At 55.3% G+C, this 12,614-nt stretch overlaps 1 protein-coding gene across 1 annotated transcript in view; it reads right to left on the bottom strand.

The window, feature by feature from the left end:
* ARHGEF18 (Rho/Rac guanine nucleotide exchange factor 18) overlaps positions 1-1,653 on the bottom strand; it is a 47,127-nt gene extending 45,474 nt beyond the window's left edge. Inside the window, exons 1-2 of the mRNA XM_071577981.1 lie at positions 1,543-1,653; positions 644-1,143 (exon numbers count right to left, since the gene is read on the bottom strand). Of these exons, the coding sequence (XP_071434082.1) occupies positions 644-1,143; positions 1,543-1,557 (515 nt within the window). The 5' untranslated portion in view covers positions 1,558-1,653. The remainder of the gene's footprint in view (positions 1-643; positions 1,144-1,542) is intronic.
* Between the last annotated feature and the right edge of the window lie 10,961 nt (positions 1,654-12,614).

Genomic DNA, 12,614 nt, shown 5'->3' on the forward strand with positions numbered 1-12,614 from the left:
TGCCCCTAAATCCCAGTCAGCTGGGGGATCAATAGGTTTGTCAGCAGGGCAAGCATTCATGGAGGAACCTGGAGCTCAAGGCATTCATGTGGCAGGAGCAGAGGATGGCAGGAATGCCAGGCCTGACTCTGCTCCCAGAGCACATCACCATGCTACAAAATACAACCTCCTCTGTTGCCACATGGAGGGCAGAGGGATGGAGGACACTGTGGTGACTGCAGGCACAGACCCCACCAAGCCAACCCATGGGCAAGAAGAAAAAGGATTGGACAGAGCTCTCTCAACCCCTCTGTGATGGGAAAAATTCCCTTTGAACCAGAGGATGGAGATCACTGGGGCAACTGACGCTGTTCAAGGTTCTCTCCAGGCAGTAATGAGTTCTCCCCAGATGAGAGATCCTCATCCTGGCTTCAAGATCAGGAAAAGAGGGTCTTCCCACTGCCAAAGAGACATTAAATCCTCTCTCTGCTCTAGCATCTGCTCCTCTACATCCCACCCAACATGAGCAGTGGTTGTCCAGCTGCTCTGGCAGATGCTGACAAGTGAGGAAGACCACCCAGGAGCAGCTGCAGCCTCACCCACCATCACTGCTCTGTGAGTGTCCAATATCCAATGTCAAACCCCACTTGCAGCCCGTCTGTACCTGCGCTTGCAGTCCACGGGCGACAAAGGGCTCTCCCAGCTGTGCCTCCGGGAGGTGGACATCGATCTTACCAGCGTGGGGAAGGAATCCTGGGCCTCCTGCAGGTCCAGCTCCTTGTCTGCCTCTGCAGAGCCCTGGGGAGTGCTGGTACTGTCCCCTGGCATGGCAGCACAGGGGCACACGTGGCCTTTGTTCAGGAAGTGGCAGTCGGCCTCGCCGTAACGCACCGGGCAGGAGACGGTGCTGGAGAAAACAACATCCACGGGCAGTTTGCTCAGAGCTCCTGGTCTCTCTTCCAACAAGCAAACAGCAGGCACGGCCTGGGATCCTCCCTGTGGCTGTGCTGCTCTCTCTGGAGCTGTTTGGGCAATTGGCAGGCTCAGGAGTCCCAGGTCTTTGTAATACTCCGTGCCATGGAGACCAGAGTCAGAGAGGAGATCCTCCGTGCTGCTGTGCAAGTCCACTGCTGGCACATCCAGCTCTGCAGAAGAGGAGTCCTCCTGCAAAGGCAGCACAAATCCCACCTGAGAGCCAGCCAAGGGGACACCTTCCATGCAGACCTCAGGCTGCAGAGCAGGGCCAGACTTGCAGGGGGGTTTCTCACACCAGGCTTTCTAATGGCAGCCCTCTCCTACTGCCCCTCAAAGCCAGGTCTGCCCCAGCTCCGCCACCTCAGGGTCCCTCTGTGCCTCCTTCCCTCCAACACCAATACAAAGCTTATAAGTATGATTTTTCCCAGCAGCAGAAGCAATATAACCCTGTATTCCTTGACAGTCTGGATAAGCACCCCTTTCCCCATCCTTACTCCACCACAAACCCCTCTGCACATGGAGCTGCCCACCCAGTTTGCTGCCCCTGGCTCCTGCCTCATGGAATACAGAAGGGAAGAGGACACTTGCCTTTTCTTCGGCCATGCTGGTGCAGAAGGAGTCATCCTCAGCAATCAGGGATGGGAGGAAGCTTTTTGGGGTGGGATACTCCAAAGCAGGGCTGTGGTGGCCAGGGAATTCCCGTAAGCATGGCTTGCAGTCAGACCCTGCAAGGCAGAGAAGGTCAGAGCAGGTAACCAGATGGCTGGGAGGGATGGAAAACCAGCAGCACAGGTGACATCCAGACGGTACTGAAAGGCTCAACGAGGCCCTCTGCTCCCTCAACCTTTGCAGACAGGCAGTCCCCAGACCTCAGCAGCCTTGATCCTGTGGGAACCTGGTGCAGAGATTCCCTGACAGCAGAAATCTCGTCCCTCAACCTGTGGCATGTGCAAGGGTAGAGACCAGGCTTTGCACTGAGCCAGCCAGACCCCTGTTGGATGTCCTGTGCTGCAGAAGCTGTTTCCACAGTAAAAGAAGAGTTAAGCACATCCTGATGGCTGTTATTGACATTATGGACCTTTACTAGGAATAAAAATACTGACAGAGATTTTATTTTCATCCTTAAGAAATAAAAGATGCCACTGGGAGGCAAATTGGAGGCCCATTAGTGACCACAGACAACACTGAATATGCAGAGCAATAGTAGGAGCACAGAATTCCTGGTGCCAGCTCACTCCTGTGGATTCTCCCCACGCAGGAGTTCGACCCTGAGTGTGTGTGCACCACCTGATAACTCACTGAGAAACAAAAACAAGGTCTGGACGTGTTTCATGGTAGATCTTCCAGCTGAGTGAAGCACATTCCTGTGGAGCGAGACACTCTGTAAACCTCAGCCACAATCTCTAAACCATCCCATGACTCACGGAGATCTTTTTATTCCTTGGAGAGACACACAGCTGAGGCAAAGGGAAAACAGCCAGGCTGTTGGCTGAAGAACCATGGTGGACCTCTGAAGATGCAGAGAACAACAGCAAGAGACTGCAAGTGGCCATATCTATCCAAGGGGAAAAAACAGCAGGAAACTGCTAGAAACTCCTCACGCTCTGGAAAAGCCAAGTATAAAGACATTAATGTGAGGAAGACATTGTTAAGAAACACACTCTTGGAAATCTTGCATCCTGCTGTGGGCTATAAAGCCCCAGAAGTCAGCCAGGAATTGCATGGTGCCAACTGAAAAAAGGCAGCAAACGTGAGGGATCGTTTGGAGGTTTGTTCCTTGGATCCCACTGTGCACTGCACATGCCAGATTTGCTGTTTTAAGGAGTGTTTGGTGTGTTTAAATGTCTGTGGTGGTTTCAAGTGAGGGACTATAAATAATATAGAAAGAAAACAGTCTGTGAAGGCCCTATTTAATTAAGGCCTTTCTAGCTGTAAGAGCAGGGAAAATTTGAAACAAGCTTTCTAGCGAGGTTGTAGAATTTACTTCATGAGACATTTTTAATGAATAGACAAAGTCTTGCCCAGGATGTTCCTGAGCTCCCTCCATCTCCCTTTCCTTCCCTTGGATACATCTGGATTCAGCTTGGAATCAAAAATCAGCATTTTGAAGTGAATGCTCCTTTGAACCAGCAGAGGTTTTGGCATGAGCTTGTAGGAAACAGCACCTGAAACTTCAGTGGGCAGTAAAAGCCACTGAACCCAAACAGGTTGGGTAGAATGGACCCAAGGGTAGCAACCAGGAGATGAGGAGGGTCCCAAGGGGTCCAAGACCCTCATAGAGGTACAAGAAAGGAATCAAAAGGAGGCTCCCTGCTCTTGCCATCCCTTCAACAGTGAGCTGCCCCCAGGGAGAGCAGCAAAGCCCTGGGAGGCAGCAGGAATGTGGCTCCTGGAGCTGACAAGGGCTGTGGCCTGACAGAGGCCAGAGCCTTGGCCTACAGGTTTAGCTAAAACAAAGAGTGTTTTCCTCCCAGTCAAGGTCCAGTTGTCCCGCCAAGGCTACTCTGGGCTCACACCACACTCTGCAGCTCTAAAGTGGATCCCTGGAACAGAGTCAGCTCCTTGGAGGCCTGGAAAATATTCCTTGTGCTCTGCCTGTGCCACGCGTGGCTCAGGATTTGGCCAAGGCATAGGCTGCAGTCAACAGAGCCCCTTCAGACCCACCAAGGGACTTAAACCCTCCTTGGAGGCTCCAGACGCTCGGCTGAACACGCGATAAATCAGCTCGGGGAGCGCGGCTGGGGAGGCAGCGGCACGCGGTGCACGGGCTGCAGCCATGGGAGACCATTTTAGGCAATGTGTGAGCACCAGCCACGGTAACTCCAGGCTCCCACAACTCAGCCTCAGTCAGTTGGTGCTGGGCTGGCACCAGGAGCAGAGCCGAGTTGTGTGGGCACTTGGGCAAGGGGGTGATGGAGTGGCTCGTGGGGAAAAACGTCTGCGGGCATCAGGTTGTGGGATGATGAGCAAGGAAGGGGCAGCGTGGAGAACCCACAGCAGAGAGGCAGGTCTGAGGGGCTGGGAACATCCCTGTATCCACCATCTAGGTGGTCACCTATGGCTCAGGAAGTGTGGCAAACTCTGGAGCCCGCCAAGCCTCCTGGGCCATGAGCTCCACCCTGTTTGGAAGGATCCATGTCCAGCACAGAGGTCAGGGGATGGGCACCCTCGGCCCCCCAGGCACTGGCAGACAGCAGCAGTCACCTTCCCTCAGCTGAAGCTGGAGATGGGATGACAAAATGACACTTTCAAGAACAAATGCTGTTTGCTTTAGGAGAACATTAAGCAGATTAGGTATTGCCGTTGCTTAACTCCCTCTGGCCGGGAACCATAAAAGGTTATTGTTGCAGGGAACAGCCTCTTCAGAGGAATTCCCAGGGCAGAGCTGGGGAGGAAGCATCGCTGGCTGGGCCAGGATGGTCCCTGCACTTTGCCAGAGTTTCCCACGGGTGAAAGATGACCACTCTGGGCTGCTGCGTGGGGAGGAAGGAAGCAGTGACAGATGTCCACTGCATGTGACACTCTGGGACCGTCTCGGGGGTTTTGGTGCTGTGGGGACAGTGGGATCAGCTGGTTGAGCTGCCCTGGCTCAGGGCAGAAGGCTCCATGCTGCTGTGACTCTGTGAAAGGCACTGCAAGGCCCACAGAGAGTTTAATAATTCCAACTCAGAGCTACAGTCAAACCTTCCCTGCTGCACCCACCCTGCACCCACCCCTGCCAATGTCCCTCGGGCAGGCTGGTCACTGGACATGCACACACAAGTGTCACAGCAGGTGACAGCACTGAGCGAGCTGTGCCAGCAGTGTCCTGTCCTCACCTGCCCTGAGGCTCAGTGCAGGATGTTGCAGGGCCCCAAGTGACCTGGAGCCAGGCTGGTGCTGGCAGGGAACACGTCAGAGGAAACAGGGATGGGAGCTCTCACATCCTCCGACATCAAACACTGTCTGTGTTCCCACCAGGGAAAGGCCACACCAAATGTGTTGGGACAAAGACACTGGGCAGTTCTGTACTCCCAGGAGGAAGGAAAGACCAGAATGTCTGGGAATTTCCCATCAGCTGGGGAAGAGACTTTTGGGAAACCACGGGGCATCACGAACAAGAAACAAAAGTGACTCCATCACGAACAAGAAATAAGAATTATTCCACCACAGACAAGAAACCCAAGTGAGTCCATGTCCCACTGGCCCCTGCCCTGCTGGCTCCACGTCAGCTGCCCTTCCCATACCATGTTCCATAAAGCCCAGAGCTACAGGGAAAAACCTTTGGAAAGCGAGTGCTGAACTCCCTGTGCCAAAATCAGCTGCAGTGCAGCCCCTGGCCTGGTCTGGGCCCCTCATTGCCAGTGCTGGCAGTGGTGGGGGTGGCTCCTGCAGCCCGGGCAGGGGGAGATAAGCTGTCCCACACTGTAACACACTGCACAGGGAGCTGCTCCTTATCTCTGCCCCGGGGGCCAGGCTGTTGGGCACGGCGGGCAGAGGACCAGGGAGCCAACACTGTCCTCCATCCACTCTCAGCTGCAAGGGCTCAGGAGCTGAGGGGGATTTTCAGCCCCTCTGACTCCCTCCAGAGTGAGACCCCAATGTTCTGTGCCCACAGCACAAGCCCCCGCAGGACAAACTTCTCCACAAGGTCACACTGAGGGGAGCTGGTTCTACCCAGGTCCTCCCCAAAGCAGGCAGTACTTGAGAGCCCCTTGGGGCTGATCCAGAGGAATCAGCCCACCTGAGCCTTGCCAGTGAGCCCATAACCACCCCAGTGAGCCCATAACCACCCCAGCAGGCACAGCTCTGGGGAGGCTGCACTGGGGTGTCCACCTGGGGCTTTGGGGAGCTGCTTGGGGCTCCTCACACACCAGAGCCTGCATGACCTGCCTCCTACTCTGAACCAACCTTCCTTCAACCCTTCAGTTCAGACCTTGGTCTCCTGCACAACCACAGCAGAAGAGAACTGGGAGGAGAAAGTGTGCCAGGAGCTCTAGTGCCACAGGTAAAGGTGCCCAAAAGCATCAGCCTGGAGCTGTTTGCAGGCAAGGACAGCAGTGTTTGCAGGCAAGGACAGCAGTGTCCAACTCCTCTGGGACTGTAAATGTTGGGGCTATCCCTTCCCTCTCTCCAGGTCATGGCACCACAAGTAGGAATGGGGCCAGTTCACACCCCCCTGCCGTTTCCCACCCCTGCTGTGGGATGCTGTGAAGCTCAGCCAGGGCCACCCAAAGGGCCACAGCTCCAGCTGGGCTCTGAACCAGGGGCTCTGCTCCTCAGCCTTCACTGAAGGTCCAGAGGAATCTTTTCCCCAGCATCTGCTCAGACCCCAAACTCTCTCCAGGCAGTGTGCAGACACAGCTGTCTGCAAGCACTGAGACCTCCAGCTCGCTGCCAGCCATGAAACAAACTTATTACAAAACCAGAAGGCTGATATTTAACCCATTCCCCAGCTCCTGAAGGCATTCATTTGCCTTGAAAAGAAGATAGGATGGAAGGAAGAGCGTTAACCACCACTTAGGCAGTGTCCCCTGCAGGGAGGAGGAGGGGGAACCCCACAAGCTGTGCTGGGGGTCCCCAGTGTGCTTTGGTCCCAGCTCAGCCCAGGACAGGCTGTGCCCCATCCTGCAGCAGCCCAGCTCCCCACACACAGCTCAGCCCACTCTCCCCTCACACAGGCCTTTACCTCGCTTAAAGGACCACCTCTTCTTCCAGCGCTTGGAGAACGACGGCCAGGAGTGGTTGAGCAGCGAGTCTGCCATGGGGAGCCCCTGCAGGGTCTGGCCCCGAGCGGAGCCGCCGCGGAGCACACGGAGCTCGGCGCGCTCTCCGGCAGCGCCGCAGCCCAGGGGCTGCCAAGGGGGGAGTGGAGCAGCCAAGTGTTTTGTCAGAAGTATCAGCTGATGGAAGCTGTAGCCAGAGAGAAATTCCTGGTCCCTGGCGTTCCCACCTGTGTGAGGGGTCAGTGACTTCCTACAGCCGGGCCTGGGGATTGGTGGCCCTGGGGCACTCACAGCCCCGAACGCTGCTCGAGGCTTGCACATGGAAACAGAAAACAAGCTGCTAACACACCACAATCCCTTCCCCTCTGCCAAAGCCTCCCTGCTCCGTTCGTGGCTGTCAGTTCATGGCAAATCAACACCTTCCAGGCTGTTCTGCGGCAGCAGAACCTGAACCTGGCTGAGTCACCTTCACCTTTAGTGCAGAGTAGGAGTTAAGACACAGGCTTGATGTTTGCACCTTTGTCCTTGGTTTCAAGTTCTGTGGCAAAGCCTCTGCAAGGCAGTGCATGAGATCCTGTCCATGGGAACATCAGCATCCTCCTGCAGCTCGCAGCAAATCCTCTGGCAAGGACCTTTCTCCAAGCCCTCCTCAGGGAGGCAGGTGGGAGTGATCTCAGCTAACTCCAAACTGCACCAAGAGACCAAACTCCCCACCCTGAGGTCTCCAAGCCCACTCCTCCTGACTGGCACCAGCCCCACTGCCAAAACTGGCTCTAAAATTTGCTCCTAACACCTGGATTAGGCCGAAGAAGTGAAGTTTCACCCCAGTGCATCTTCTGGGCTGTGGCCAGACCAAACCTCCTCCCTGCTGTTCCCTTGTGACCTCACAGAGCCCAGCCAGTTTGGGAACAACCACAGGTACCTCCTGGCTTGGAGCTCAGGCTGGGCTGGTGTTGTGCAAAGGCAGGTGGCAAATACCATTTCCCTCACCTGGCCACAAAACCCAAAGCGCCATCAGTACAACCCTCCCCACATCCCCTCTGCTTCCATCTCCCTGATAACGTGTGTGCCCAGCCCTGGAGTGGGCAGTCTGGAGTGGAATTTGGGGGTCCCAGGCATGGCCCAGTCCAAACCCAGCTATGGGGAGTGCCAAGGGTGTCTTTGGAAACCTTCAGCAGCAGCAGGAGCCAAAAGCAGCACCCAAAGGGTGCTCAGCCAGCCCAGCACTGCCCCAGAACCCACCATGGGGACACACTGGGGGTAAATCCCACCCTCATCTCCTCCTCTTCACTCTCAGCAGAGTAAAACCCGGAGTCCCCAGCCCAGTTTTGCCTCCAAGCTCTTCCAGCAGGAGGGAGGCTGCACAAAACCCAGCACAGGCACTTTTGGCTTCAGGACAAGCTGCTTCCTCACAAGGCCTTGAGGAAGACGAGCAACAACCCATCGCTGTGGGATGGAGCTTGTGCAGAGAGAGACTTACCCTGAGGGCTGGAGGCACCTCCGTGGTGGGTTCCCCAGGCACTCCTGGATCCAACAGCCTGAGCCGGAGCCCCTTGAGAAGCAGAGCCTCTGCGGGGCAGCCACAGCCATCAGGGGCTTTGCTCCCCAGGCAGGGCTTGTGGCTCAGCCCTCCCACTGCTTCCCCTTCCTGGTGGCACAAACCCACTCGCCTGTCCCACGCTGCGCTGCCCACGGCGGCCCCAGCACTGCCCCAACACTCTGTGCCACCCTCGGGGGCTCTGGAAGGCTCCAACAAAGTCACCAGAGGGGCTGTGGATCCCCCAAAACTCAGCAGGGGTCCTGGGAGATGCTGAACCCGCAATGGCTGCGAGGAACAGCGATTGCCACAACTGCTTCCTGTTCCCTTCGCAGAAAAACCGCTGTGTGTGTGTGTGTGTGTGTGTGTGTGTGTGTGTGTGTGTGTGTATGTGTGTGTGCCACGAGCCCCTGGCACACCCAGCCCAGCTCAGCTCAGCCCAGCCCAGCCCAGCCTGGGGCTCCTGGCATCATCTGGGCCTCCTGCACAGCACTCTGTGAGCCAGTCCCTTGGCTTTGCTGCCATGGGGTGACCTCAGGCAGCAACAGAGACCCCAAACCCAGCAGGTCTCAGCCTTACCCAGGATGAAGTGATAATGAAGCACAGAAATGCCTGTGCTGGCCATGCCCCCATCCAGTTATGGCCACCCCCACCCAAGTATGGTCATCCCCATCGAGGTATGGACAACCTCCACCCAGGTATGGCCATCTCCCCCCAGGTATGGACATCCCCCCATCCAGGTATGGCCACCCCCACCCAGGTATGGCCACCCCCACCCAGGTAGGGCCAACCCCACCGAGGTGTGGCCATCCCCCCACCCAGGTATGGCCATCCCCCACACAGCCCTGCCCTCCCTCCCACTGGCCCCGTGGGCTGATGCTCTCAGGCTCCTCAGCCCTGAGCACTCGCCAGCCCCAGCCAAGCCCTAATCAGAACAAGATCCACTCACACTCCAATTACTCAGAGACCGCAGTTTTGGCAGCACTCAGAATAGCAACTACCCTGTGCTCCAGGAAACCGCAAGAGCAAAGAGGAATTAAGGTTTAATTTCTCTAAGTCCACACGAGCTCGATTAGCATCAGAGATCAGGGCTGCTCCCAAGCACAGGCAGCTGCTCTGGCTGATGGGATGGGGGTTGTCCTCAGCTCAAACCAGGACGAGCTCTTTCTTCCTGCCACATGTCTGACGTGGTTTGGGGGTTGCCAAAGCTGAGCTGTGCAGGCAGCCTGGAAGAAGGATGAAGAACCAGGGCATGAGGGTTGGCTGAGCCTTGGCGGCCTCCCCACAGCACCCCAGAGCCCAGCAGGCAGCAAAGCTCCCAGGACAGCATCTGTTCAACATCTGTGGCTTTGCTTAATTTTGCATTTTAGGATCCCCAGAGAACAATTCTGTGCCAGGAGAAGCAACTCCAAAACATCTTAAAATACCAGTTTTTTGTCATCATCCTCACTGTTAAGAGAACTCCTGACAGGTTTAGATTAGAAATGGCACTGGTGAGGCCTTGAGTTCTGTGTCCAGTTCTGGGCCTCTCACTGGAAGGAAGACACTGAGGGGCTGGAGTGTGTCCAGGGAAGGGAATGAAGCTGGGAAGGGGCTGGAGCAGCAGGAGAGGCTGAGGGAGCTGGGGGGCTCAGCCTGGAGAAAAGGAGGCTCAGGGAGGACCTTCTGGCTCAGCAATTCCTGCCAGGAGGGGGGAGCTGGGACAGGGGGTCAGGCTCTGCTCCAGGGCACAGGGACAGGAGGAGAGGGAACAGCCTCAGGCTGTGCCAAGGGAGGGTCAGGTTGGACATCAGGAGGAATTTCCCTACAGAAAGGGTGGCCAGACACTGGAAGGGGCTGCCCAGAAAGGTGGTGGAGTCTCCATTCCTGGAGATGTCCAAGGAAGGACTGACCATGGCTCTCAGTGCTCTGGGCTGGGGGACAAGGTGGGCATTGGGCACAGGGTGGGCTCCATGGGCTGGGAGATCTTTTCCAACCAAAATGATTCTGGGATTCTTTGATAGTGTGGAAGAGCTGGAGCCCAGCAGAGCCCCTCAGGGTGCCTAGAGGGGCAGCTCAACAGGGCCTTGTCCGGCCCCACATCCAGAGGCACAGGTGAGTTCAGCACCACACTCTGCTCAAGCAGCAACACCATCTCCCTGTCAGCCTGTCCCAGCCCTGGGCTGGGCAAACAGCCCCTGGACCCTGTCAGGGACATGGCAAGGAGGGCAGGGAGGGCTCACCTCAACACCCCGGAGGAAGCAGCACTTTTATAGCAGCTCATTGAAGGGGTGTCAGACTCCCTGAGGGGCAGGTGAGGGCAGAGCTCCACAGGTGACCAAAAGGCACCCAGAGGTGGGGCAAGGGCAGAGCACGAGCAGGGCAGAGGCAGAGGAGGCAGGGGCAGGGAGGCTGGCAGGGCAAACCATGCTGGGGGCAGGGGGAAGGGAACACTGAGCCATCACAGACTTCAACAGCTGCTTGGCTGCACCTTCCCACCGGGCTGGCAGCCCCACGAGCAGCTGGCACTGGCACTGGCAGCAGCTTCTGCTCCTGCAGAAATGGCCATGGACATCCCACAGCAGTGATGTCTCTGAAGGGAAGGCAACCAGGACATCCCTCAGCAGCTCAGGAGAGACATAGCAAGTTCCTCACCTCCTTGGTGCAGCTGATCAGGAGGGAAATCTCAGCTCTGGTGAAACAAAAGGTGAAACCTGAAGGGAAGTTCTGGCCAGCTGGGGCTTGGTCTCTTCTCCCAGGCACTCAGCAATAGGACAAGGGGGGCTCAAGCTCTGCCAGAGGAAATTGAAGTTGGAGATCAGGTAGAAATTCTTTGCAGAGAGAGTGCTCAGGGATTGGAATGGGCTGCCCAGAGAGGGGGTGAATTCCCCATCCCTGGAGGTTTTTCAACTGAGCTTGGCCGTGGCACTGAGTGCCATGATCTGGTAAAGGGACTGGAGTTGGACCAAGGGTTGGACTTGATGATCTCAGAGGTCTTTTCCAATCCAACCCATTCTATGATTCTATGAAAACCAGGTTTAAGTTCCAAAGATTTGACAACCCCAGAAGGGCCTGGGCAGGACAGGAGGCAACACAGGAGGCAACCTGGTGCACACCTGGTTCCAGCAGCTCCACCACAGGGCAGAGGGGAAGCTGAGCCTCTGCCTTTCCTGCTTTAAAACTTACTGAGAGAAGTTTGTCCCCATCTGAGGAGGTTCCACACACAGGAAAGAACAGAATTCCATCCCACAGCTCTCAGTGCTTCAGGGAATCCTTGTTTGTGTTCACCCCACGGCACCAGGCTGAGAGCCCTGGGATGAGGACAGGGAGAGGAGTCCCACTGCCTTCACACCACAGGCCTAGACCTGGCAGATCTCTGGTTTTTGTTGTTGTTGTTTTAACACCATTTAATCTGCTTTCTCCATGGCAAAGCAGCCTTCAGTGCTGCACACACAGCAGACAAAAAAATGAACGGTTATTCTTGGATAATTAATTCAGAATTTTAATATAAACAGCTAATTGTTCAATTCTCTGACACACAGCAAGAATTTTTTTCCTTAATATTCAAAGATATTTTCTGTATATGCCACTGCTTGGCTCTTAGATATGAAAACACTGAAAAAATAAATCCAGGGCGAACGTTGGGTTCTTTTTTCCTTATTTAAAAAAAATCATGGTGCATTTGATCCTTTATTTCAAACAGGAGGTATCTGCAGTACTATCAGTATTCTGGAAACTTAGATATGCAGAGGGAAAGGTGGGAGCAGCAGGAATAAATTGGGAAAGAAAATAAACCCCCCCCCAAGGCTTCACAGAATATAATCTGACATGTCACTGAACTGTGGGTTATTCAAGTGCAAGCAGAGCTTTGCTTTGGGCTGTTTGCTGAGGGCCATGAGGGTCCTCAGACACAAACCAGTTCTGATACTCCAGGATAAAACCACTCCCCAAACTCAAGCTAAAGGTTAACACTTGTCCTGTTTCCCCTTCCAGACTCAGAGGTGGCCTTTCTAAAATCCTCCATCGGTTTCTGTGGGTCTTGGTTACAGGAGAAGCCCTTGGAAGTGGAGATGGTGGAAACTCTGGAATACTGGGAGAATCTGGATTAACAGGGCTGTGGTGTCGAGTCCAGCTTGGAGCTTTCAGGCAAGCTCAAGATTTCCTGGTGCTGCTGGGACTTCCCAGGGGCTGGAGCTCAGCTAAGCAGGAGCATCTGTGCCCACCCTGAACCTGCACTGATGGCTCCTCTTTAACTGCCAGGACCATTCCAGCTCCTCCCAGCCACTGCTCCCAAGGGACCTTCAGGGCTGAGGAAAGAAACCATTTTAATGCCACCAGCTGGAACCTGGACTGGGAATAAAAACCACCCCCAGGAACAGAATATTTTATTCCAAGCAGATCTGTTGGCAAAAAAACAAAACAAAACAAAACCACAATGC

The sequence above is a fragment of the Pithys albifrons genome, chromosome 27 (genome assembly GCF_047495875.1).
Source record: "Pithys albifrons albifrons isolate INPA30051 chromosome 27, PitAlb_v1, whole genome shotgun sequence".
Classification (NCBI taxonomy): Eukaryota; Metazoa; Chordata; class Aves; order Passeriformes; family Thamnophilidae; genus Pithys; species Pithys albifrons.